At 30.1% G+C, this 24745-nt stretch overlaps 8 protein-coding genes across 10 annotated transcripts; 4 read left to right on the top strand and 4 right to left on the bottom strand.

Annotated features, from left to right (window-relative positions):
* Window positions 1–48: 48 nt before the first annotated feature.
* Window positions 49–2274, top strand: LOC126858271 (RNA transcription, translation and transport factor protein). The gene is made up of 4 exons (XM_050608475.1): window positions 49–489; window positions 903–1124; window positions 1331–1429; window positions 1524–2274. The coding sequence occupies exons 1-4, from the start codon at window positions 270–272 to the stop codon at window positions 1889–1891; spliced, it is 909 nt and encodes a 302-aa protein (XP_050464432.1). The 5' UTR covers window positions 49–269; the 3' UTR covers window positions 1892–2274.
* A 2163-nt stretch (window positions 2275–4437) lies between these two features.
* LOC126858274 (AN1-type zinc finger protein 2A-like) lies at window positions 4438–6315 on the bottom strand. The gene is made up of 2 exons (XM_050608478.1): window positions 5969–6315; window positions 4438–5596 (listed from the first exon to the last, which is right to left on the bottom strand). The coding sequence occupies exon 2, from the start codon at window positions 5543–5545 to the stop codon at window positions 4916–4918; it is 630 nt and encodes a 209-aa protein (XP_050464435.1). The 5' UTR covers window positions 5546–5596; window positions 5969–6315; the 3' UTR covers window positions 4438–4915.
* Window positions 6316–6597: 282 nt separating this feature from the next.
* On the bottom strand, window positions 6598–10866 carry LOC126858252 (tetratricopeptide repeat protein 30A). The gene is made up of 9 exons (XM_050608433.1): window positions 10731–10866; window positions 10525–10590; window positions 10109–10447; window positions 9918–10053; window positions 9659–9823; window positions 9311–9579; window positions 7374–7781; window positions 6904–7288; window positions 6598–6831 (listed from the first exon to the last, which is right to left on the bottom strand). The coding sequence occupies exons 1-9, from the start codon at window positions 10794–10796 to the stop codon at window positions 6689–6691; spliced, it is 1977 nt and encodes a 658-aa protein (XP_050464390.1). The 5' UTR covers window positions 10797–10866; the 3' UTR covers window positions 6598–6688.
* LOC126858272 (zinc finger CCHC domain-containing protein 17-like) lies at window positions 8240–9305 on the top strand. The gene is made up of 2 exons (XM_050608476.1): window positions 8240–8445; window positions 8519–9305. The coding sequence occupies exons 1-2, from the start codon at window positions 8329–8331 to the stop codon at window positions 9182–9184; spliced, it is 783 nt and encodes a 260-aa protein (XP_050464433.1). The 5' UTR covers window positions 8240–8328; the 3' UTR covers window positions 9185–9305.
* Window positions 10867–11218: 352 nt separating the features above from the next.
* On the bottom strand, window positions 11219–13109 carry LOC126858280 (uncharacterized). 2 transcript variants are annotated; one of them, XM_050608486.1, is made up of 4 exons: window positions 13020–13109; window positions 11749–11900; window positions 11548–11666; window positions 11219–11472 (listed from the first exon to the last, which is right to left on the bottom strand). In XM_050608486.1, the coding sequence occupies exons 2-4, from the start codon at window positions 11780–11782 to the stop codon at window positions 11251–11253; spliced, it is 375 nt and encodes a 124-aa protein (XP_050464443.1). In that variant the 5' UTR covers window positions 11783–11900; window positions 13020–13109; the 3' UTR covers window positions 11219–11250. The 2 variants fall into 2 exon arrangements, with proteins under 2 accessions (XP_050464443.1, XP_050464442.1); XM_050608485.1 differs by lacking the exon at window positions 13020–13109 and adding an exon at window positions 12188–12321.
* Window positions 13110–13294: 185 nt separating this feature from the next.
* LOC126858258 (adipocyte plasma membrane-associated protein Hemomucin-like) lies at window positions 13295–20197 on the top strand. Its single transcript, XM_050608450.1, has 4 exons — window positions 13295–13716; window positions 13838–14046; window positions 16348–16633; window positions 17303–20197. The coding sequence occupies exons 1-4, from the start codon at window positions 13607–13609 to the stop codon at window positions 18441–18443; spliced, it is 1746 nt and encodes a 581-aa protein (XP_050464407.1). The 5' UTR covers window positions 13295–13606; the 3' UTR covers window positions 18444–20197.
* A 196-nt stretch (window positions 20198–20393) lies between these two features.
* LOC126858273 (uncharacterized) lies at window positions 20394–22166 on the bottom strand. Its single transcript, XM_050608477.1, has 6 exons — window positions 22038–22166; window positions 21495–21698; window positions 21361–21420; window positions 21069–21270; window positions 20897–21006; window positions 20394–20791 (listed from the first exon to the last, which is right to left on the bottom strand). The coding sequence occupies exons 2-6, from the start codon at window positions 21561–21563 to the stop codon at window positions 20534–20536; spliced, it is 699 nt and encodes a 232-aa protein (XP_050464434.1). The 5' UTR covers window positions 21564–21698; window positions 22038–22166; the 3' UTR covers window positions 20394–20533.
* Window positions 22167–22616: 450 nt separating this feature from the next.
* On the top strand, window positions 22617–24731 carry LOC126858267 (uncharacterized). 2 transcript variants are annotated; one of them, XM_050608465.1, is made up of 3 exons: window positions 22617–22765; window positions 23172–23389; window positions 23759–24730. In XM_050608465.1, the coding sequence occupies exons 1-3, from the start codon at window positions 22718–22720 to the stop codon at window positions 24567–24569; spliced, it is 1077 nt and encodes a 358-aa protein (XP_050464422.1). In that variant the 5' UTR covers window positions 22617–22717; the 3' UTR covers window positions 24570–24730. The 2 variants fall into 2 exon arrangements, with proteins under 2 accessions (XP_050464422.1, XP_050464423.1); XM_050608466.1 differs by lacking the exon at window positions 22617–22765 and adding an exon at window positions 22826–22966 and having other exon boundaries at window positions 23759–24731.
* The last annotated feature ends 14 nt before the right edge of the window (window positions 24732–24745 follow it).

The following is a 24745-nucleotide window of genomic DNA, read 5'->3' as shown; positions in this document are numbered from 1 at the left end:
CGTGAAAAATTATTTATATTTACCACGAATCCAATGGAAAAATTTCAATGGAAAAATTTTTCACGTTTCCGCCCTAAGGAAAAAATTACATGATCACCCCCCCCTTAAGTGACGGTGACTGAGCGGAGTTCAACAAACATTCATCCAACCGTTCAGTAGTAATCGAACGTGATTGGCCCTTATTTTTAGAACCAACAAATCAGCATCGAGTGTTGATAAAACGATAACTGAGTTTTCTCTGCCGAACGCGATCATAATCACGAATATATATGATTGATCATAAATTTTTAAACAGCTGTTTACGTCAGAAAGTGCAGTGCGATATATCCAGAATCATCTGGAACCATCCAGGATTAATTTTATTTTCCAAGACTTTTTGTATATCTCGTAAAAAATTATTGTTCCCTGAAAGTGCCTCTCTAATTAATATGTTTGAAAGAAAATTGAAGGCTCTTGGTTATATGGAATGGGATAAAGTTAATGGAAATAGTGAGTGATTTTTCACACATGTCATAGCCTGTGATACTTTAAATTTTGTATTATAACTCTTCCAAAAGCAGTAAAAAAAGAAAAAACACTGCAAATTTTATGCACACATGTTAATTTATCATTAATCTTAAAATACTCTAAAAATATTCAATATTTGCTTTAGCAATTAATGTGTTGCATCATTTGTCTTTTGACTCCAAATATTTCGTTTTGCACTTTTAACTGAATGAGTGAATATTGAGATATTGTTAAGAATATTTCAATTATTATAATTATTATAATCATTGCAAAAAAAATATACAAAAATTATATTTCTCTGTAAGTAATTTATAAATAAGGTGGACAGTGCTTTCTAGTAAAAATATAGCATTATGATAAAAATACTTCTATTATTAAATATTTAAATATTTTAGATACTGAGCACTTTAGAAAAGTGATTGTATGGTTGGAAGATCAAAAAATACGTCATTATACAATAGAGGACCGTAAACCATTAAGGAATATTACATCCCCAGAATGGCCCAAGATTTTTGAGAAATATTGTAATGATATCAAGTGTCCGATAACCAAGAATGAAGCTGACCAATTAGAATGGTTCATAGGATATGCTATTTGGCTTGAATTTGGAGATGACTGTAAGTATTTGAAATGTGATATGAAAAATTGAAACTTTCTATATTTCATATTTATATAACATTTAAATATGTGTGATATATATATATATATATATATATATATATATATATATATATATATGTATGTATATATATGTGTAAAAATATCTATTATATATGATCGATAAACATATTAATAGAAGGTATATAATTTGTTTTTATTATAGGTCAAAAATATCAACAAGTTATAGGAAATAAAGCAAAGGCTAAAGAGGAAGTAAAGATACCTAATATCAAATCTACAAATCCTCTAGATAATTTAGATTGTATGTAAATCACATAGTTTGCAATATCTTAAATAAAAACATATCATATATGGGAAAAGATACTCTTTAAATCTTGATTTTCTTTAAATTTCAGTTGATAGTGAAGCTTTCAAGACTGGGGTTACTTCAATAGCAAAATTGTTAAAAGTACCAAAACATTCTGATCATCTTATAACACTACAAGCATGTAGTAAACTTGTGTGTAATAAATTGAATGCGGATGCAATTAAGCAACCTAATAATGCTGTAACTGTCAAGGGTAAATCCCTGACGGCAATGACTATAGTGCCCAGCTTCAATATGGGCGACATAATGCTGGACAATGCTGCCAAAGGCCTTTCTTTACTGTATATACAAGATCTCAGGAATCTTCAGACAAAGATTAACGAAACGATAGTTGCTGTACAAAACATAACAGCTAATCCGAAAACGGATACCAAATTAGGAAAAGTCGGTAAATGAACGGTTATTCACGTATATTATATTCTAGAATGATATATGTTTAATACCTTAAACTAAGAATATAGAATATATCAAATTAGGAAAACATTTCTCATGTATACATCTAGAAACAATCTTGGAAATAACATGAAATTACATTAAATGCACTATTTAAAACGAGATATTTATCAAAATAAGATGAGATAAAAGTTAATTTATTTTTACTTTGTTAGTTTGTGCCAAATATGGTAATACATCGATTTTGTAAAGAAATGTAATGTATAACGTTCGTTTCTCATTTTTATAGAATCGATATTTCATATATATTAAATAAGCATACTATCACAAAATACTCAGCTCTTGTACAAAAAAGGTATCTAATTTATATATATATATATATATATATATATATATATATATATATATATATATATATAATATGTATAGGCAAGACTAAAGATTATAAAAAATATGTTGTTACATCACATTATATTATATAAGTAAATACAAACAGTAAATGCTCGCAAGTCTAATCCTATTAATTTATTTAAAAATTGATGGAAAAAATTGTGTTAAAGATTATAATATAAAAATTATTTTATTATACCAGTTATGTCCAATTATCTATATTTATTAACAAAAATATTCTTTGAAAGAATAGAATATAAATTTAGTATTTGTAATATTTCTATTACTTTCTTCAAACTGATTGAAATTAACATTTGTCTAGTTTTATTATAACTAGATGATAATAAAAATCCTGAGAATATTGGAGCAAGAGAAAAATACTGCCTTTATTCACTTTATTCTAATAAGATCTATTATATATGTATGAATATTTTTTAATACAATGCGTATCTTAATTTGAAAAAAATTTGCTAGGAAAGTTGTCGCATTGATAGCATTTTTAGAAATTTTTTATAGCAAATTGAATAAAATCTGATAAAAAATAAAAAGATTACAAATTTTGTACATTAATATCAATAAATGAGCTTTTATAAAAGTCTATACATATATTTGTCCATATATTTCTGACATTACTTATTTGTCATCTTGTTTTTATTATTCATTTCATATTTATTGTGTTATGATATCAGAGAATCCATTAAATGTTAATATAAGAATTATATCCATTAAATATAAATACAATATATATATATATATATAAGAAGATATGTGAATATATTGGAATGTATGTATATAATAAATTATCTTTTCTTATATATTTCGAATTTTTAAAAATATTTATCAGAAATACTGAAAGAGGCAATTTGTGTGTTAAAATATTTTTTAAAGATGTTAATAGAGAAAATAAACAAAATTATGCTAAGAAAGTAATCTATATTTTTCGCTAAAGAATAATAACGATTTTGAAATAATAGATAATAAACATTCCTTTTTTTTTTTACTTTTCAGTATCTCTAATACATCATAAGTGTATACAACATAATATAAGAAACTTTGAAATAGTAAAAAAGCGTATTTCTATATATATATATATATATATGAATGTATGTATGTTTAAGAATTATATTATTTTCGAGTTTTTTAAATATTAAAAGCGCATATATAATTCATCGATATATATAAATATATGGTAGTGTCAAAAAACATGCATCTTATATCACTATGTTAATGCATTTATATATATCATAAGATATTTGTCAATATATTTCTGTTTATTGTAATTATTTTAAAACTCAAACTTCATCATATATATAATTCATATCATTTCTCTAAAAAGAAAGTGCTTATTATATACACTTCTAACATAATTAAACTAAAAGAAAACTGAGTTGTATATATATTGTAAAATTATATATATTTATAAAAATATGATAATTAAGTTATCACAGAATTTATGAATATCAATTTTCTCAATATCATTGCAATATCTTGAGTATAAAGCTTATATATTCATGTTTATCCTTTTTTCTGTAGCAGTATATTGTGAAGAATTTTTATAAGCCTGTGAGATTATGATATGTCAAAATGTAATTTTTATGTCAAGACTTTGTTGAAATTATAACACATGCAAACACTCTTAAATATCATACATTTACACGACTTCCTTCTGTCATCAAAGTTTTTGATATTGGATTAATTAATGTGTATTTTGTGTATTATTTATTAAATTAATAATAAGAAGCACCTTGTACAATGTCAACGATGATAATAATTATGTATATTTTCACATACACGATAATAATATTGACAGTAATTGACGATTTCATTTGAGGACAATGTTATAAATATATTAAATCTGAGTATACATTTTTTTATCAGTGAAAATCTATACAATAGCTTATGTTTGGAAATAGTTTTTAAAGTAAATGGATTACAAATGTTAATGCGTGAATTTAAAAATTATTTCTATACATATTTTTATCATTAAAATGAACAGAGATTTCTTATGAGCGCACATTCTAATGTGTATTATGCTTCACCTACTAAGGCACTCTAGATTGAAGCTTTATTATAGTACGGCAGAGTATATTTCCTGGCTACAAGCCAAAAAACTTATAATTTTAGTTACATACAATGATTCACATTTATGGAATGATATATTAAATTATGAATATATATTTAACAACTTAAAATTTTATATAATAATGCTTACAAGACAAATGTTTTAATTGTTGTATCATGTTGTGTATATAGTTTAAATATTTCAAAATACAATATATTAGATATCTCATTTAATTTTTTTATAAATCTTAGCTTTACAAAATTTCGTATTTTACTAAGAAATCTCACAAAATTCTGTGGTTTGTAACTAGGTGAGCAATAAATTTTATAAATATGTTGTAATATCTATATACACTACATAATAATAGCATGTAAATGTAACAAAGTCGTTATTTCTACAATGATATATAATAGCTCAAAAATGAATGCAGCAAGGAATAAAATCAAGAAAATTTAAAATTTTTGTTGTATGTGTTACTTTGGGTAAAAATAAATTATATATTATATATATTTTTATACAAATAAACGATATTTCAGGAAACAAATATTTTTTTCTATAATATAATGTATAAACAGTTATGAAAGTCTACACCTATCTCTGTTTCCAGAAGGCACTGGTTGCAATACTCTTCTGCTTCTCTCTTCGTCCTCTAAGGAAGCTTGGAGAGCTCTGGCTAGTGCTTCATCCTCGCTTATTGTTCCTTGAAGACTTCGAAACGAATGTGAATTGCTGTTGCTATTTTGTGCTATTGTCGTTTGAGCTTTTTTGTTTAGTGCTTCCAGCCTACGTAATCTTAAAGCTTCTTCCGCTCCAATGCAAGCATGATCTGTAGGGTGTCTGTGCTTTAAACAAAAATTGGCACCGCATTCGCTGCACTTCACCGGTATCATTTCTTTGACCTTGCATCCCTTCGAAGAACACTTGTTGGAGAATATTTTTCTACGATTTTCCCTACAGTCATTATCTATATGCAATCCTACAGCCAAATCAGGTGGATCACCACGTTTTATCGATATAGGAACATTGCACAATGGACATACAGGCACCTGTACATCCTTTTTATGTACACTGGGGCAACTGTGATTTGCATATGATACATGATCTGTGCAAAAGATCCCCGCACAGGCGTCACACTTTAATGGTAAGAAATCCAAACGATTACATGTACTCTCAGAACAATGCTCTCCCAAATTTGGAAACTCCATTTTGATCGTGTTATAATTTTATGAAAAGTTATTGAAAATCTTATGAGATTTCTGCAAAAATAATTTTAATAAAATTAGAATAATTCTCATTTTATAATAAACCATATGTATATCCTCTAACAATAAGCGATTTAAATTGCCGATTTTATCCATGGTAGTAGTAATTTCTATTCTAACAATAAGAGAACTCAACAATTGCTTACACAAGTTTGTTCTAATCAATAGTAGATCTAAACATTTTATTAAGATTCATTATTTTGTTTTAAAATAATTACCCACATTATTTAATAAAATTAGTTTTGTCACAAGTCTCACTTTTTTAAATGTCGGTCAAAGTAATTTCTTGAGAGAGCATTATAAATGTAATTAGAAAACGCGAGCAAAAATAACGTAATTATCGTAATTAATTTTGCAATAACGTACCTTGACTCAGCCAAACTGAAAAACTACGAGACAGATGCCGTGCAAGTTGTCTTTCCCTTCTTACACTCAATGTAATATAGATCTTGAAGAGTGTTCGTGAGAAAATGTCGCAGATTTTACGACCGAGTGTTACTAGAAATTGCGAGTAATTTCGTCGGATTTTCCGCGATATCAAAAGAATATTTAACCTCGACGTCGAGCAATTTCACGTTAGTCGCAAATGTCATTATATGTCATGCATTAATGATGCAGACACGTGTATCCCCTTTATATATTCTCGCAGCAGCGATAGAAACCGATGAGCAACGATGATTGACGATTTTCGAACCTACATTGTACACTCTCGGAGAAAAGTGTATCTCAAAAATATCGATATAGAGATATACGATACAAGATATCGATCATGCAATATCGCAAACCGCGACGATTGAACAAATTCAAATTACCCGCCAGATTCAAACGTGTTACGTTGCACTAAATATTAAGAAAGTCGAAGAAAATGACATATCATAAATTATATTAATAATAATAATAAAAATAATAACAATAAATTAAAAATGTCATAGTCGAAAATGTTAAATTGCAACGTAGGTCTATCAGAAAGATATTTAAAATAGATTTTTAAAATATTATATAATAAAGGCAAATTATTTAATATATATTTATATACATACAATAATATATACATATACATACATATTGATATCTTCTTTTATGCATCTAAGATATTTGTAATTGCAAAAATAACGCTTTCAGATATCGCGCCTCGTAAACGACCGTTCGTTTGCTTTGAGGTGAAACATTGAGCATATCCTGTATATCGAACGGCTGATCAATCACTGTCATTATATCTTTACCGTAAACTGAAATTCCGAAAAAAACAATGAGTAAATTATGCGAATAGCGCGCGCATTGAACACAAAATGTACATATACCTTCGCAATGCTCCAAAAACTGAATGCATTCTTGCAACGTAGAATCTTTCAGGACTACCAGCTGTTTCGCCAATTGTTCCAGGAGCGATAAGAAGCATCTCTTCGCGTAGAACCAAGTATCGGTGCCGAGTTTTTTATTGTACGGCTCCAGACTCTTCATTACTCGAGATATGCCGAACTCGTAATTGCCCTTGGAACAATACAGCGTACCGATTACCAAGTTTACGATGCACAAATGAAAGAGTTTCTTATCCTGATCCTCGAACGACACCGCCTCCTCTTCCTTCTCGATCTTCTTCATCAGCTCCTCGGCTTCCGCGTTTTGCGAAGTCATAATATAGCTGACGCATAAGTTTGCAAGAACTATAGCGCTTACATCTAAAATCTACAATAAGAAGCATACGAATAGCAAATTAAAATCGCGATAAAACTCGATAAAATTATTATATTATATTTTTGTTCGCGCTCACATTATCAAATTTTTTTTTGACAATCGGTTCGTAGAAACGGGTCGCGTCCTTGAATTTATTCTCCTGCATGAAAAGTGTGTGCGCTACATTCAATTTCCATATGTCGTTTTCATTACAAAACTCGACACTCTTTTTAAAGATCTTTTCCACTTGAGTATAATTCTCTAGATCCCAATAAATTTTCGCTTGTGCCATTAGAACGGGAACATATCTGTCCAAAGCCTCCTCGTAGTCGTTCACGGCCTTCTTGACAGCATTATCGTCGTGGTTCAATCTCGCTTCTTGAACTTGCTTAGTCGCTTTGCGCAATGCTTCCGTATGTTTATTAGCGAGATCGTCGAATTTGCGATAAGCCTCCTCCGGCGAAGTTTGTTGCGTTATTAGCGCATCCAGAAAATCGTACAAGTACTGAAAATAATTTCAAAAGAAATCTCTCAGATATATTCAATCAAAAATTTTCCATATACAATAAGTGAAGAAAATATATATTTAAAATATATACATGATTTCTCTCTCTTGACCGGAGTTTATTTGAAAATCCTTTTAAAATAATCGATCTTTATCTTTACAAAATATAATTTATTAACAATAAATTTATATATATATATATATATATATATATATATATATATATATATAAAATGTTTTTCTACAAATATTGACATAAGTTAGAAAAATATTTATTGAATAATTTATTTTATTAATTAATTTTTTATTATTATTTAATTATAATATTATATCAAATTATCTCGTTAATAAATATCATTAATTAAAATCGTTAATAATAGATAATGCTTAGTATAAAGAAATTCTTGATATATTTTAATGATGTTGTGGATACATCAATGTTACGGTCCTGCGTTTGTTGTCAGAAACTTAACCTGTTTTTTTCTTATGCTCGCCTAATGCGTCGATCGCGACAAATTGTGATAATATTGCTTCAGTGAAAAACGATATGACGGAGTGCGAATTAAATCAAATATTTTTGGGCGAAGTTGCGTCCATTCAAAATTATGGAGCTTTTATCAGAATACCGGGTACCTCGCAGCAAGGTTTAATACATCGATCACAGGTATTATTATATAGATTCACAAATATATTAATATTTCCAAGATAAGGCATTGATATCTATGCAATTCTGTCAGGTAAGCTCGGCTCATGTCGACAATGTTGCAGACATTTTGCAAAAGGGTGAACGAGTCTGGTGTAAAGTGATCTCTGTGGCGGAGGATGGCAAGATAGGACTGTCCATGAAACATGTAAATCAAGGAAATGGTATGGATTTAGATCCTAATGGCGTAGAGTTACAAAGGGATATACAGCGACGGAAAGCTCCAGGAATGATTCAGCGTAAAGCTATACAGTTGGAGGCGGTACTCAATACCACATGCTCAAAGTGTGGGACTAGAGGACATTTGTCCAAGGATTGTTTCATGTCTCCTGATGGAAAAAAGTACGAATTGATTCCAGAAATTGAGGAAGAAAGTATTCCTCCAGATCCAGTTGAAGAGAAGATGGAGAAAAAGGGAGAAAAGAGGCATAAATTGAAAAAGAAAAAAAAGAAGTCAAAGAAGAGTAAGCAATCTACTAATGAAAGTGATACGGAAGATAAAGAGAGAAATAAGAAAAAAATTAAAAAATCTTCCAAAGAACGTAAGAAGCACAGAGAGAAACGTAGCAGCAGTTCAAATGACTCCTCCGATAACTCGTCATCCAGCCATGATGTAAAAGCCCATAAGCGAAAACATTCAGAGGACAATGAAACTCGTACAAAAAAATGCAAACATTCCAAAACCAAGCATCCAGATTAATTGATGTCAATTAAACGTTTTTTCATAGACATAGCTAGATTTTGATATGTGTTCTACATATATCATATGTAATTTCTGACATACAAAATATATAAAATAAATGTCAATTGTAAAAATTGAACTTACTGGTGTCAAATATTTGTAAGTTAGATGTACATTCTCAGCTAAAACATCAGCAGCTAGATCATAGTACTGATATTTACAGTACAAAAGTAACAAATTGGCAAAAGTCTCAGGTGGGAATGGATTCTGCTGCAGCAGAAATTGCAGTTTCTCGAATCCCTCACTCGGTTTTGTGTCCATATTTATTAATGCTTGATTATGTAAAGTAACAGCATCGAGTTCTTCCTCAGAACGCGGTGGCATATCCGTTAATGCCTCTTTCGCCGCATCATCTGTAATATACAGTGTAAACATTGTGTGAAAGGAATATTCACTTTTCAAATCGGAATCTGCAATAACACATAAAATTACAATTTTGCAATTGATATTCTATGGCGGCTTTCAGGTTGAACGCCTCTGTCAGAGCTGTTTCGTGCAAAGTCAGTGTATTTCCGACACTTCGAACTTCGATACCCTCAGTAGCCATTCCCACACTTAGCTCTGGGTGTTCTCTTATACCATGTTCGATAATAGTAGCTAAAATATAATAAAGTTCAAATGAAAATAAGCAAACAAATGCAATATTGTTTTATATGAATACAACTGTTAAAGATAAAAATTTTGATTATACCTATATGTTTCAATGATGCTGCGTACTCTTTCAGCTTGAAATAGCAAAGGGCAACATTGTATGATAGATGAGGTTTGAAACCTGCGATTTGTAACGCATTTGAAAATTTCTTGAGAGCCTGCTCGTATTGCTCTTCCTAAAAGATGCAATTCATATATATTTATTAATTGAACTTACTCATAGCTATTTACCTTGTACAAAAGACACCCCAGATTTATTTCTGTATCGACATCATCGGCAGGACATTGATCAACAAGATTTTTCGCAGCAACCATATCTTCCTGCCCATATTTTATAGCTGACTGCAGTTTCTTCACTTTGAACTCTAAGTTACTTTGATTGATAATACTTGAACAGACCATCCATGCTTCCTGATACATGCAAGCTTGATGCAACGATTGGGCATAGTAAAGCTTGTACAGATTTTCTTCTGCACATAACTGGACCAGTTTCTCATAACATTGAGCTGCAGCTAAGAAATCTTGTGTGTAAAAGTAACAATGAGCCAGAAGGGATAGACATGGTCTAGACTAAAAGAATATTTTATTCGATAGTAATAATGCGTATGCAAATTGAGGAATATTATTATACCATGATATATACATACTTCAGGATGGGAATCTAAAAGATTTAGCAGAACTTTAATAGTTTCGGTATATCGCTGTTCTTTTATCTGAAATAAACACGTACATTTACATATTTCTTCATTTATAGATAAAAAATACTACAATGTTTGTTTTTTATAATATTTATATATATATATATATATATATATATATATATATATATATATATATAGCTGATAATACATACCATCGAATATATTGTTTTCGTATACTCTCCATCTTTTATATGTACATTTTCTATGAATGTAGACATTGTGAAAATTAAAACACAAAAAACTTTAACTAGTATTTAGTATTATTCCTTGCTTGAATATATGTGAAATATGGCTGCATATTAAGCATCTATTCGCGCGCATTGTTTTGACACTACACAAGATTTGTTGTCAAGGAAACGATGAATGAGGAAATATTTCAATGTGTTTCAAATTGCTTATTTTTTATATCTCTATTAGATCAGAGATTACTAGTTGGATGTTTTGCAAAATGCAAAATCTATTGATAAACTGTTTAATAGAGATATAATCATTATATAAATTTGTATTATAAATTTAAAAAATTATTTCTTTATATTTACATAATACATTATAATTGTACGTACAGTAAAAAATATGACTTTTATGCAAACTGGAATATGCAATATTATTTTATGACATACATATATCAGATTGTGAAAATTTCAATGATAATGTTACAATTGAAAAATATATTTATTGCCACAATAATTTATTTATATTGCATAATTTGTCCCTTTTTATCTGATCTAACACAGCTGTCAAATTTTCAATCTTGTCTATCATTATTAGCAATTTATATTCTTGTGTTTTTAGCAGTTCAGCTGCTTCGGAAAGATTTTTTTCAATTGCAGATTGTTTGTTTGTCAAAGATGGCAAATCTGGAATTTTTATTGGCTTTACAAGAACCTTGGCCATCTGCAATAAAATATACCGATAATGTTAAAATAAGGAATATGATATAATAATAATAGTTGTACAAATAATACTTACACATATCTCATTAGTAAGTTTGATGCAATTTTCTAGTTCTTTCGCACATTGCAATGGGTACCTTTCCCTAGCATCACAAACTTCAAACAATGCATCTTCGCACTGTTGCTCGAGGTCATCTGAATTCAATATCAATGACAACATAAATAAGCAAACAAAATCATCCTCAATATAATAGAATGCAGCGTAAATCACACCTACCCATTTCTGAATATACAGTTGTCTCTTCACACATATTTATTATTTTATATTTGTGAAATAATAAAAATCTCTCTTTATTCGTCTTCTTTTTTTTCTTCTGTATAACTGACTAGGCTTCTATGTAGAATTTGCCAATCGGTTCTCTTTATAGTCTGAAAAAGAAACATAAACAAATGTTGGAAAGTATCATGTATGTATATGTATGTCAAATGGCTTTATACATGATAAAAGATGCTTAAGTCGCATAATGTCATCCTGTCAAAAAAGGATCATAATTGAAATTCTTTTCCAGTTATGATATGAACAATTTCACTTCGATTTAATTCGATTCAAAAGTTGTTAGAGTTCATTACATCGGGATTGATCATATGATTTGATTTCCTTTGCCATCATGTAAACTTTCTAAACGAGCGTGATATGAATTACAACGAGAAATTACCAATATTAATCGTTGATATCATCACAATTGTAAATAATTTTTAAAAGTATCAAAATATAAAGAAAAAAAAACTGTGTATTTAGAATACACTTATTTCACGAACAGTTATTTTGCAATCAAGCCGACAAGTTGCCTGAACTGGGGCGCTAAAAAAAAAAATTACGCATGCGCACAATCATCTGTACATACCACACGCTTGAACGGACAAAATAATAATGTATAGTATGTATTGCAATAAAATATTCATGCTAAAAGAATCTGTTTATAAAATGATGGAAAAATAATATTATAATATAATTAATAATATAATTAATGTAAGAAAATTTTAACATATTCATTATACATCTCTTTCTTTTTCAGAAATAAATAAGTGTTAATTTCTTTGATCATGATTTAAAGTTGACAGTTCAATCCATCTGCGTTTAAATGGGCATATGATTAAAAATCAAATAATACTGTGTGTGTACATACTTAGTATATATTAAATTGACTAGGACGAAAAAAAATATAGCTTTGAAATTTTTAATCATGCGATCATTCAGTCATGATGCACGAATATCTAGATGCGATGCGTGCACTCTAACTTCGTGTAATAACTACCAAACTTCATATGATAAGGTAGCGAGATAAGAATGAAGTTCGGTAAACAGAGGCCAGAGGCGCGTGTCGTATTATTGTTCGATATTAGATTGTTTAAATCACAGATTTCTATGTAATCATATTCCGACGTGTTTGAATAATAAATAAAACATTGCATCGCGTATGCATAGCATCGAGAATGAAATAATCACGAACTTGTAAAATAAAAAAGAAATTGTATTGCTATTATTACCTACGTTGATTGATTTTACTTTCCATGCTTTACAAGAGGCTATCCGTCTGAAGAGAAACCTCATATTGCATGACGTTGCTCCTGAGTGGCCTTCGTGCATCGGGCATTTTGGCCGATGAAATTACGAAATGTACATATTAGATGAGTTTCAATATTAAAATCAATGGCGTTACGTGACTTGTTATTACAGTCAGATTCGTATCATGATTCACGCATAAATTTCACGCGTAAAAGTCGGATATTACCTATCGCCATTGGATGTGCGAATGCCGTTATTCGCGCATCACAGAAACGCTTGGATCATCTATCGTCTATTCAATCAGTTTTCTCAATTCTCGCGGAGTCATTGTCAAGGACAGCGGATCGTTGACGTCTATGCTTTCCACGAAGTTTTTCGAAAACACCTTTTTAAAACGCAGTTATATCACGACAAATATTTCCTAACAGTGTCACGCGAAAAATAAGAAACGAAATTTTGCAAAGAGGGAAGGGGGGGAAGAAAACGAGATAGTGATATCTTGAGGCTAAAAGGTGGAATCTTGAGGAAGAGGAAACTGTCATTATCCTAGAAACGCTCAGTCAGCGAGATGAGCTATCTGAAGTCGATCGGCACCGCCGTCATCTACATCGGCCTCATTTTGGCCGTCATCACATTTATTCCCGGTTTACCACCGGACTCGGAATTTCGGGAGTACAGGTATATATAATTATATTTTCAATATATATATTAACAATATATTCGACGGTGCGAATCGCGAGTGTCTCCTCGTCGACCACTTCTGGCCTCCTTTCCATCCTTGATCCTCGGCTTTTTACAGTTTTGTGGAACCGCGCGATGTAGACCCTAAACTAGGCCCGAAGAAACGACTGAACAATGCCGAAAAGCTGTTCGAAAGCAAATTAATCGGTCCGGAAGCGTTGGCTGCCTACAACGGTCAGCTCTACACCGGCATTATGAACGACGGTTACATCGTGAGGATCGAGGAAGACGGCTTTGTGCCGATTGTCACATTTGGGAAAAAGTGCGGTGAGTTGTGTAAGAATAGTATATACACAGGCGCGATTTATCGTTCGATGTTATCAATAAATCTGGCAGATTTTTCGGCCAATTTTAAATTATTACGATTCTGTATCATCGCACATCATTACTTAGAGAAAAAAAGAATGAGGAAAAGAGAGAGAATATTTTCTATAATTTCTAATCTATATACATATATTGATAAGTATATTTTAAATGGAAATTTAATTTTCTTTTAATTAAAGATATATCTTGAATTGAATGAAATATTTAGAATAAGCTTGAAAGACAAAAATGGAATGTATAAACGCGAATGATATCTTGTTGACTTAAAAACTCATAATAATCTCATGATGACTAATCTATTAATAAACAGATCAGATCATATATCGTGACAAACAAGTATCGGCCGATAGATTATTCTGTAAGCAATTTACTTAATTACTTATTTTTGTAACAAAATTTTTCAAAGTGGATTAACGATAAATTAAAATAAATCGATAAATTGCGTTAAATACTTGATAATAAATCGTTTCTGTCGATCATGAATTAATAATATTAATAACTTTATTTATATATTTAAACTTTGTCTATCTAATTTATATAATCTTGTATTCTTTTGGAATGAGAACGAAATAGATGAAGTGATAAACAAATATCAAAGATCAAATCGCGGCAAATATAGTTTAAGATCAAGTATAAAATTCAATGCAGTGTTCATAAGCAACATTAGAGAATATTCTGCGCGATTCTTTTAAAATTCTTTAAAAAATTCTTTAAAAAAAAAGGTTTGAGAAATATATATATATATATATATATATATATATATATATATATATATTTATTATCTTTCTTATTGAAAATATTTATCATATTTATTATCATATAAAGGTACTCATAATTATTATTTTTTAAAATTATATTTATTATTAAAGAAGTTAACACAAAATCTATGTCTGAAAAATCATGTTTTAAACACAAGTTATAATTAAAAAAATATGATGATAAATATTATTTTAATTAACATGATTATTATTTAATAAAAGAATTAATATAAATTTTTCACTATCAGTTACATACACAATAAAATAATCAACACATAAATCTTATTTCAAAATTTTTACACAATTTTTATTTAACAAAATAATGTAAATATTTTTAAAAACATTTTTAAAAACATTAAAATAATGAGTTAAGTCCTCTCTTAATTAAAAAAATGTTTATATTGTACAATTAATAAATAATAAATATTAAAAATACATTTTAAAAATATTGGATATGTTAACATAAACATTTTTTTAATGATTATAAAAAGGAACTTAATCCATTATTTTAATATCTTTAAAAATGTTTCTCAAAAATTTTTAAAAAGATCTTAAAAAATATCGTCTGATATTTCTTTCTAGTTTTACATTTAAAATTTAAATTTATTTATTATTCAAGGTCTTAGGCCGTATAGTAAAAATGTTGCCGAATAGGTAGAATACCGAATAGTTGCCTAATATTCGTTACAACTCTACCTATTTTATAATATATCATAAAATCAAATTTTGTATCTACAGGGTGATTTAAAACAACCTGATGTTCTTGAAATGTCATTTTTTTAAACGAATTATGATTTTTCTTTTTACAAAATTTTGTCCGAAGCTTTTTGAATTATAATTGGAAATAGTTAGCTACTTACGAGTTCGATACAACGGGCAAGGTACAAGGATAGCATAACGCGTTACGCAATTCACTTCACAATTTCACAATAAATATTACTGGAAACAATACAGTTTTTATTGCAGTACTTTATTATCACTCGCAAATATAAATTTTCACATAATTCAAGACATAAATCCTATCACGATAGATGATATTTATTGTAAAATTATGAAGTAAGTCTCGTGACACTTTACGTCGTCCCATTGTACCGGACTTGTAAGTAGCTGATTATTTTCAATTATAACTCAAAAATTAGGCTTCGGATAAAATTTTGTAAAAGAAAAAATCGTCTCAGAATTCGCTAAAAAATATGACATTTTAAGGACATCAGATTATTTTGAATCACATTGTATATGAAAATTTTTAATTGAACATTATAATATATGTTGATCACATTTTTTGTTAATACTATGTTACTATTAGAGGATTATTAAGAACTAATATTTGAGATGTCTAAATTAATTAATATAACATAATTAAATGTCTGTATTAATTATTATAACATAATTGTAAAGTAACATATTAATATATATAAATAATTTTAATATAATTAATATATTTTATATTAAAATAGTTAATAATATTTTTACATGAATCTTACAGATGGCTTATGGCAAGAGCACAAATGTGGCAGACCATTAGGATTGAAATTTGATAAGAAAGGCAATTTATACGCAGTGGATGCTTATTATGGAATTTTTAAAGTAAATGTTGCAACTGGAGAGTACAAAAACATAGTGAATATTTCTAAACCGATCGATGGGAAATTTCCACTAATTCCTAATAGTATAGAGATAATGGAAAATGGAGATCTTTATTGGACCCATAGCAGTACAGACTTCGCTCTTTACGACTTAGTCCAGTTATTTTTTACAAATCCATCAGGAAGGTAACGAAAAAACAGATATAATATAAAATAATTCTTATTTTACAGAAGATATTACAATATAATAATACAAAATATATATATAAACATATACACACACACACACACAATTGTTTTTCTCCTATTTTTTCTCATATAATTTTTATTTTGTATAGGCATATAGTAGATGCATATATACAAGATGTCCCATAATAACCATATCACCTCTCGAGTATAGGTAGAGCAAGAGAAGAAAAGTTCTTTATTATTTTACGATTTTCATAATAATTATGGAGAAATTAATTAAAAAAGATCGACCAATTTGCGTGAGTATAAGCGCGCAGAAAGAAGGGACAACCTATTAATGTGTAATTGCTAGAACGCGAGAATCCATCGTTATGTATCACTTGTACGTAACCGTTATCATTTATAGAGCGCTCCTCTCAAAACTTTGTGCCTAACGATCGCAAACTTTTGGCTCTGGGCGCGAAAACTTTTGAGAACACTTGCGGAAATTGATCGATCTTTTTTAATTAATTTCTCAATAATTATTACGAAAATCGCAAAATGGTATGTGGGACATTTTTGTTCATCTCGATCCGTTTTGCTCACGAGCATTGTCTAAGGTGCCTTAGGACATCCTGTATAATGCACAAAATATAAATATATTAATTATAATAAATATATATACAGGCTTATACGTTATAATGCAGCTAAAAAGAAAAACGAAGTATTGCTGGAAAATCTTGCATTTGCAAATGGAGTTATACTAAGTGATGACGAAAATTTCATACTTGTGGCAGAATCGCTAGCATGCCGTATTATAAAGTATCACTTGAAAGGACCAAAATCAGGTCAGCACGAAATTTTCATCGAAGGCTTGCCAGGTACACCAGACAATCTTCAAAGTGATGGTCAAGGTGGTTTCCTCGTGACTACAGTTTTTACTATAACCTCTGAACATCCTCAACTTATTGTCACTCTTACACCACATCCATATTTAAGAAAAATGCTTGTGCGATCGTTACTGATGTTTGAATTACCATTTAAATTATTGCATGATATTTATCCCAGCACCTTTACGGAGAAAGTTATGCATGCAATTGGATCACATCATATCGCGGGACAATTTGATAGTTATGGGAAAAGTCTTGTATTGAGAATAGATGCATCTGGTAATATTATGGAAGTCCTTTCTTCGGACGATAACACAATCCGTAGTATTAGTGAAGCTCATATACATAATGGTTTTGTATGGTTTGCCAGTCCATGGCGAAATTATCTTGCAAGAATTCCGTTACAACAAGCTTTCCCTGATCTAGCTAACAATGAAAAGCAATCTTCTCGTATAAGAAACGAGAATGCTGCCGCTTCGAATGTAAAGTCAGAAAGAGCGAAGCGAGACACGATGACATCTGCATCAATCACATCTAAACCAACTCCTACTTCTACGCCTAAGCCAATCGATGCTCCTACAATATCTAAGCCAACTATCGCGCCAAAACCGTCCTCAATTCCTAAAGATAAACCTACTACTACAGATAATAATTATGCAAAACCGTCGGATGTTAAATCAACTTCGACATCTGCGAATGCCGAAGTAAAAAAGAAGAGTACAGAAACAATTAGCGACGCAAAACTTAATATAAAATCAAAATTGCCGAATGCGAAATCCGAAACAGATAATAAAAATGAGGATGTTGAAAAGAAAAATATTAAATTTAGAAAAAACATAAAAGAAGAACAAGATGCTTCTATTAAAGAAAAAGTACAAAAATCACCTCCTGAGAAAATTAAACCAGTAGAAGCAAAACGTCCAAGAGATGATCTCTAATAAAAAAATTAATAAACGATGATTGCATTGTGATACCATCAATACTTGTTGAAAAGGTACATTCCATTTTTCAAATATTTCAATACAAAATAAGTTAACGGTTATAGATTATATCGATTTTTCGCAGTAATTTGTTTTGAAATACAATTATATCAAATTTGTTGTTACAATAGGCGATTTTTGGCGATCGTTTGGTATATGTACCAATACATACTAGAATGTTTTCGTGTGTTTTTGTTTTGTAGTAGATACGTGACTAGCCAATTTGGTATTTACCTGGTTGATACCATGCTATACTGAGCAGTGAAGCAGGGTATATATTGTTAGTTGGTACATGTATCAAAACAATCGCCAAAAATCGCTTATTATATCAAAGTCACAAGTGCACAATCAATTATGTATATAAGATGATTAATTATTGATAATACAATCGGAAGGATAATTATCTTAATAATTTTATATTGAAAAATAATTTACTTGTAAGAATTTGTTTTACATATGAGATTCTGTTTTTGAGGAAATCAAAACTATCTTTGTCATACTTTTTTGAAATTATATAACTTTTAATTGCACTTATAATTGCAACATAAATTATTTAGTTTACGTGTTACGTATTGTGATATGTTAATTTGTATATATAAATAATCATACAAGTAAAAGTTGGGATTACATAAATTACAAAATATATCAAGAATATTCTTATTTTTTCAAATAGAATATTCTATTTTTAGTTGAATGCATATATATGTTCTATTGACAAAACAAAAGAAATCCGCTGTTGAATTAATAAGATCAGTGAAAATCATACAAATCTAGCGGTCAAATAAAAAAACATTAAGATATAAAAGATATTTACTAACTTTCTAATTTTTCAATTCATTTTTTTTAAACAAATATAAATACATTTTGTCATACTTTTTTTAGATTTACTTCTTTATATGGAATCACTCAATTTTTCCGATTGTACTATCAACAATTATTTGTATCATCTTATGTGTATTCCATAATAGAACAAGATAACGCAACAATGCACTGAAAAAATTTAATAGCTTTATTAAGTGATTAAATAAGAATAAAAGTTTAAAAAATTTTATATGTTAATGAATGATATATAATATATAGATATAAAGTTGAAAGTATTGTTCTAATAAATTTTCTTATATATTTCGACAATATATACTAATTTCATAGTATATACATATTAATTTTCATATTTATATATCTGAATTGTGTATTCTCAAATTCTTATAATATATAAAAAAAGTTATTTTTGTTTTCGTTTTGTTTTTTGTTCTTTTTTTTTCGCGGCGTTAATTATTTTGGGCATTACTTTTGTCTTTATATCGTCTTTCAATTACAGACTCGAATATTAGAATTATATTAAAATAATTAAAGCTGTAACATAAATTTATAAGAGAGAATTAATAATATATTAAATTGTTTAAGTTTTGCATTTCTATTTGTGCAATAAATAATCTTGAATTAAGTTTACACTTATTATTTTTATATCTTTATTTACAATGTATAGAAAATATTCATAAAAATTTATGTAAATTATGCATAAGTGAATAAATCTCGAAATGATACAGATATATGATAAAGAACCGATAATGAATATTTTTGTTAAGTTTGACTGGCAATTATGAATTGTAATAACTTTGTTATCTGGTGTCAGGTTTGAAATGTATGATATATAATTATAAGACCTATATAATTTAGCAAAATTATACAAATAAAAACAAATTTTTAAATAATTATGCCATTTGTGCAAGTATTTAAAGTTTTAATAATGCCATTTGCTTATATTAAATTTTTATGAAATAAATTGATATTCAAAAAGGGTGCTAGAGGCAGAATTTGAAAAGAGATGTAATTTATTTTTACATCTCTTTATAAATTTGTTTTATCTGAATGTTAATATGAACATTCTCTCAATTAAACATATAGGAAATTAAAATAATAACTTTTATTATAAAAAAAAGTATACACAAGTATACACACAATATTCTCTTTCAAAAAAATTGGAGTATTGAAATATATACCTATGATGAAAAATATATATATACATTTATTATCAAAAACCAACACTTTTAAAGATCAAGCCATCTTACTATGTAAGTAGGTAATAACATCTTCATTTTATCAATTAAAAACATTTGCATTTTCCACAGAATTGTTGGTTGTTTGATAAAATGCCAATATCCATTTCTTCTACGTACTGCCCATTTTTGTGCACTTGTTAAAGATTTTTTGTATGCTAGTATGGATTTATCATTTAATTTTATCCAAGGTTCATGTATTGTACCTAGACCTAATTTGATTAACTCCTCGCCAATCTTTAATGAACCCTGTTTGCAGAAATAACATATGAGGATACATAAGATCAGATGATATAAATGTTATACATTTACTCATATATAAATATTTATTAAAAATATTTTTGCTTCTCTTACTTGATCTTTCTGTGACATTGCAACTATACATTCCAGATATTCTTTTTCTTTGACAATAGGTATAAACGTTATATGTTTTCCACTGACTACACATTGTAACCAATTTATACCTAGAAAATTGATGTATTATTTTTCGATAGCAGCTACAAACCATAATCGATTTGATACACACCATTACCCATAATGTTAACACCACTAATCTTTACAGGCAAATAATTCTTATTATTAAAATTAAGAAAAGGCAATAAGGGTTGATGATTGACCATTAGTAGAGCGCCATGACTTGGTTCCACACGCATTACAGTGCCTTGGAGTGGAACTCGTGATTGCACGAAATGAGATGGGACATCGGACGGTTTCTTAAACTTTGTAAACTGAAAAATAATGGTAGAAAGCAAATGTAAGATTCGTAAGACACTGGCAATAGCGAACGCAAGGAAAAGAGAGAAATAGTTTATACTTACAGGTCTAATCCTGTATAGAGCAACCAATAAACCGGAGCTAGCGATCCCATAGGTAATCAGCTGGAAAGAGAAAGAGCAAGTGAATGACAATCATATGACAGCGCAGAAGAGAGAGAGGTTAGAAAGTCATATACTTTGCCCGGTCCCATTTCGTCCTCCATAAAAATCTGAAAACGTTCGAAAATTGTTTTTTCATTCGCCATAACTGATTCGATCTTATTAAGAAATGTCGTTCGTAATGTATCCTCTGCGGTTGATCAAATCAAAAATATTTGTACCCAATGATCGCAATCGTTCGGCCACGTTTATTGTCACAATGAGTATCGCGTCCCATTGACCTTTTTTAAATTGAACATTATCATTATTATTAATTATTATTATATTATTAAATAATCAAATAATAATAATTATACAGTATTAACAATTTTCATAATCGAAATTTTTTTTATAAAACGGTTATAGATGGATATTTACTATATCATCATCTGATGAGTACAATTTATATGAAACATTTCTATTAGCTGACACTGTACACAATACCGACTGCACTTAAAATGAAATAATATTCAGATATTCCAAAGAAAAAAAGAAAAGAAATAAAAACTTCAAAAAAATGCAGCTAAAAAAAGAATAGGCTTGAGAAAAACGAACATATGTATAATTATGTAATCACTTGCCGAATGCCAAAGTCATGTATAAATTCTTAAAATAATCGAAAGAGACTTGTTTATGAGTCTAAATCATCTTTTCTTCTCTCAGGATTATAATTCTATCCCATTCACGCGACAGCGAGCGGCTCGAAAAATCTGAAAAGACCTATAACTTGATATAGGAGAGGCACGAGACGAGCACTGATCTCCATCTTTCAAGAAATTGTTACACTTACTTATAGATTAATTTAAATAATTTTTGTTATTATAATTATTACAATTAACACATTTGTGGCATGGTCAATTTTTTAATAGCTATTGTTGTCACTTTCGTTTAGAGCAAAAAATTAGATATTAAGAATCCATTAAAAAAGAGAAACGCTTCGGTCAATCGTCGATTTATTTATTATGTATATTATGTCAAAAACTTGATCATAAAAAAAGATGTGACTTCACGCGTGCGAGATCGGACTCGCGCTCCAATTCCGCGCCGCTGTCCGGAGCGTGCGCCGAGAAGCGAGCGAGTTCGTGTGCGACATCAGCTCGTTCGGTTCCCCGATTCAGTTCGAGAGACACGCGGTAAAAGACATCGGTCGAGATACGACACTGTACTGTGCGATTCCTTCGGAACACGACGGGAGAGACTTAAAGCTTCCACGGATGCTCGATAATCGCGCCGTCGCGTTCTCGCACCATCCAATGTATTCATGAGCGCGAATATGTTTCGGGACGGCCAATATCTGGAAGTGATCAAGGTACCGCGTGCAACAGCTGTCAACAGCTGGCTGTCAAACGTGCGCGCGCGCGCACTCGATCGCCGCGCGTACGAATTGTGTGCAACATCTGTGAAGATGGAACGATTAATTAGCGACGATATTCTTCTGTATTAGCAATACTTATCGATATCTTCGATCATTGAAAAACATCGCCTGCCGCAACGAATGTTGAGAGCATATGTATTTATGTTTCAGACAATCAGATGTATTATAAGATGTATATATAATATTAAAATATTGTACCGTTGTTATGACAATTATTTTGATAATTGAGATACCGGAAATATACCGTTGACGCAGCACGTAACATCTATCATTAATTTTGCGTAACAATACAGCAATTTGTATCGAGTACATATTCTTTTATAGCAATGTGTGTTCGCAGGCTTCCGATGATTGTCTGGCAACCGCCGTAGTTACCGTGCAGGAGAAAACGGTGGAGATCAAGAAGCGAAAGGTCATCACCAACAAGTGGCTACAGGTCGAGGACTGGGCAGCGCTCTACAAAATATTGGAACGAGCGATCTTGCGAAACTATCGGGATGACGGGTCACGCGAAAACCGGTGTGAATGGAAAAAGTCCACTCGCCAGTTGGAAATCACGTAAGAAATGCAATATTGATTTGACGACTTCGGATTAATTGTTCTTTAGTGAGTTGATTATATCTTCTTAATTTTGTTAATCCAGATGTTCAATATATCTGCGAACAAAATATTTTCAATTAAATTATTAAATTTTTCGTCGTGAAGTGAACAATTTGTTAAAAATCGAAAAATAAATTTTATATATAAACTATACATATATTTCTATAAATAATAAAAAATTTATTATTAAAATTACACATTTAAAAAAAAGAATGATAGAAACGTGTTTAGTTTGCAAAATATAGATGAATTAAGAAACAAATTTCTGTCATAATCGAAAATTTATATTAAAAAGCAAGAAAAGAAAATACATATTTCGTATAATAGGTACACTTTCGAGCATTCGGAATGCGCAAACGATATGCCATCTTTGCCCACGATCCAAGTACATGTGTCGCCAGCACGAAAGAAATTGGTGAAGCGAGAAATAGATGACATCTCGAAGAAGAACAAAGTGGTAACAGATGATGATACGACGAAACGAACGAGAGAAGAAAAATCTCCCGATCGATTGAAGAGAATACTGGAGAAACCGATGCAAATTTCCCCGAAAAAAATTGAGATCCCATGTGTTATTGCGACGGAACAAGAGGACCTAAAGAGGAAGAAGAGTCGGAAATATATGCTTTCTGACGATTTGGAGAATGCACTGTTGGAGGAATATATCCCGGATGCACCGAAAGCGAAAAGATCGTGTTCGGATTTCAAATACGTGCCGAGCCGGAAGAGCGCATTGGAGAGTATGCATTTAACATTAAACGAGTACACGCCAACTCTTTGCGACAGCAAACAAGTGGTGGAAAACGTGAGCTACGTGCCGAACTCTATTGAGAAGCTGGAGACGATTCATGAGACTTACGAGCCGCGCGCTACTATGACGATTCCCGACGGTATCCTCGAGGAATATGTACCGAATTCCAAAGGAGTCAAGCCTTCCATAGAGGAGTATGAACCTGATTTCAAATCACCGAGCAAATTGATGAAGTTTGACGATAGTTATGTGCCATCGAGTGTACGACAGAGCACGCCGAACAATTCAAAAAAAACTCCGAGTAAATCGGAGAAATTCAAAACGCAGAGATTGGAAGCGCGTCGAAAGGGAACACTGATCAAGAAGAAGATGGATCTCTTTTCGTGATATATAATTCGAATGTTTGATATAGCTTCAAATGTTTTTGATATAGCTACGTGTCGATACGGAAGTCGGTAAAGCAACAAGTAAGGTGATCGAAGAAAATTCCGCAGGATTAGAAAATAGATTTTGGATACGAGACTGATGTTTGTAAAAAAAACTATAGTTTATATAATAAATAT

Source organism: Cataglyphis hispanica, chromosome 24 (genome assembly GCF_021464435.1).
Source record: "Cataglyphis hispanica isolate Lineage 1 chromosome 24, ULB_Chis1_1.0, whole genome shotgun sequence".
Classification (NCBI taxonomy): Eukaryota; Metazoa; Arthropoda; class Insecta; order Hymenoptera; family Formicidae; genus Cataglyphis; species Cataglyphis hispanica.
Note: the sequence above shows the minus strand (reverse complement) of the source record. Positions and strands in the feature narration are given on the sequence as shown.

Bases quoted from the DNA above. Each gene is read 5' to 3' on its own strand.
- LOC126858271 (XM_050608475.1), top strand. From the start codon at position 270: ATGATTGATCATAAATTTTTAAACAGCTGTTTACGTCAGAAAGTGCAG. The intron at 490-902 runs GTGAGTGATTTT...TAAATATTTTAG, and splicing joins GGATAAAGTTAATGGAAATA to ATACTGAGCACTTTAGAAAA. The intron at 1,430-1,523 runs GTATGTAAATCA...TTTAAATTTCAG, and splicing joins TCCTCTAGATAATTTAGATT to TTGATAGTGAAGCTTTCAAG.
- LOC126858274 (XM_050608478.1), bottom strand. From the start codon at position 5,545: ATGGAGTTTCCAAATTTGGGAGAGCATTGTTCTGAGAGTACATGTAAT.
- LOC126858272 (XM_050608476.1), top strand. From the start codon at position 8,329: ATGACGGAGTGCGAATTAAATCAAATATTTTTGGGCGAAGTTGCGTCC. The intron at 8,446-8,518 runs GTATTATTATAT...CAATTCTGTCAG, and splicing joins GTTTAATACATCGATCACAG to GTAAGCTCGGCTCATGTCGA.
- LOC126858252 (XM_050608433.1), bottom strand. From the start codon at position 10,796: ATGTCTACATTCATAGAAAATGTACATATAAAAGATGGAGAGTATACG. The intron at 9,824-9,917 runs GTATAATCAAAA...ATTATATTTTAG, and splicing joins AGCATCATTGAAACATATAG to CTACTATTATCGAACATGGT. The intron at 7,782-9,310 runs GTAAGTTCAATT...AATTATTTTCAG, and splicing joins CTTACAAATATTTGACACCA to TACTTGTACGATTTTCTGGA.
- LOC126858280 (XM_050608486.1), bottom strand. From the start codon at position 11,782: ATGTGTGAAGAGACAACTGTATATTCAGAAATGG. The intron at 11,667-11,748 runs GTAGGTGTGATT...TATTGAATTCAG, and splicing joins AACTGTATATTCAGAAATGG to ATGACCTCGAGCAACAGTGC. The intron at 11,473-11,547 runs GTAAGTATTATT...ATTTTATTGCAG, and splicing joins AACTTACTAATGAGATATGT to ATGGCCAAGGTTCTTGTAAA.
- LOC126858258 (XM_050608450.1), top strand. From the start codon at position 13,607: ATGAGCTATCTGAAGTCGATCGGCACCGCCGTCATCTACATCGGCCTC. The intron at 13,717-13,837 runs GTATATATAATT...GGCTTTTTACAG, and splicing joins TCGGAATTTCGGGAGTACAG to TTTTGTGGAACCGCGCGATG. The intron at 14,047-16,347 runs GTGAGTTGTGTA...TGAATCTTACAG, and splicing joins CACATTTGGGAAAAAGTGCG to ATGGCTTATGGCAAGAGCAC.
- LOC126858273 (XM_050608477.1), bottom strand. From the start codon at position 21,563: ATGGCGAATGAAAAAACAATTTTCGAACGTTTTCAGATTTTTATGGAG. The intron at 21,271-21,360 runs GTAAGTATAAAC...ATTATTTTTCAG, and splicing joins CTCTATACAGGATTAGACCT to TTTACAAAGTTTAAGAAACC. The intron at 21,007-21,068 runs GTGTGTATCAAA...TCAATTTTCTAG, and splicing joins TGTTAACATTATGGGTAATG to GTATAAATTGGTTACAATGT.
- LOC126858267 (XM_050608465.1), top strand. From the start codon at position 22,718: ATGAGCGCGAATATGTTTCGGGACGGCCAATATCTGGAAGTGATCAAG. The intron at 22,766-23,171 runs GTACCGCGTGCA...GTGTGTTCGCAG, and splicing joins AATATCTGGAAGTGATCAAG to GCTTCCGATGATTGTCTGGC. The intron at 23,390-23,758 runs GTAAGAAATGCA...TTCGTATAATAG, and splicing joins ACTCGCCAGTTGGAAATCAC to GTACACTTTCGAGCATTCGG.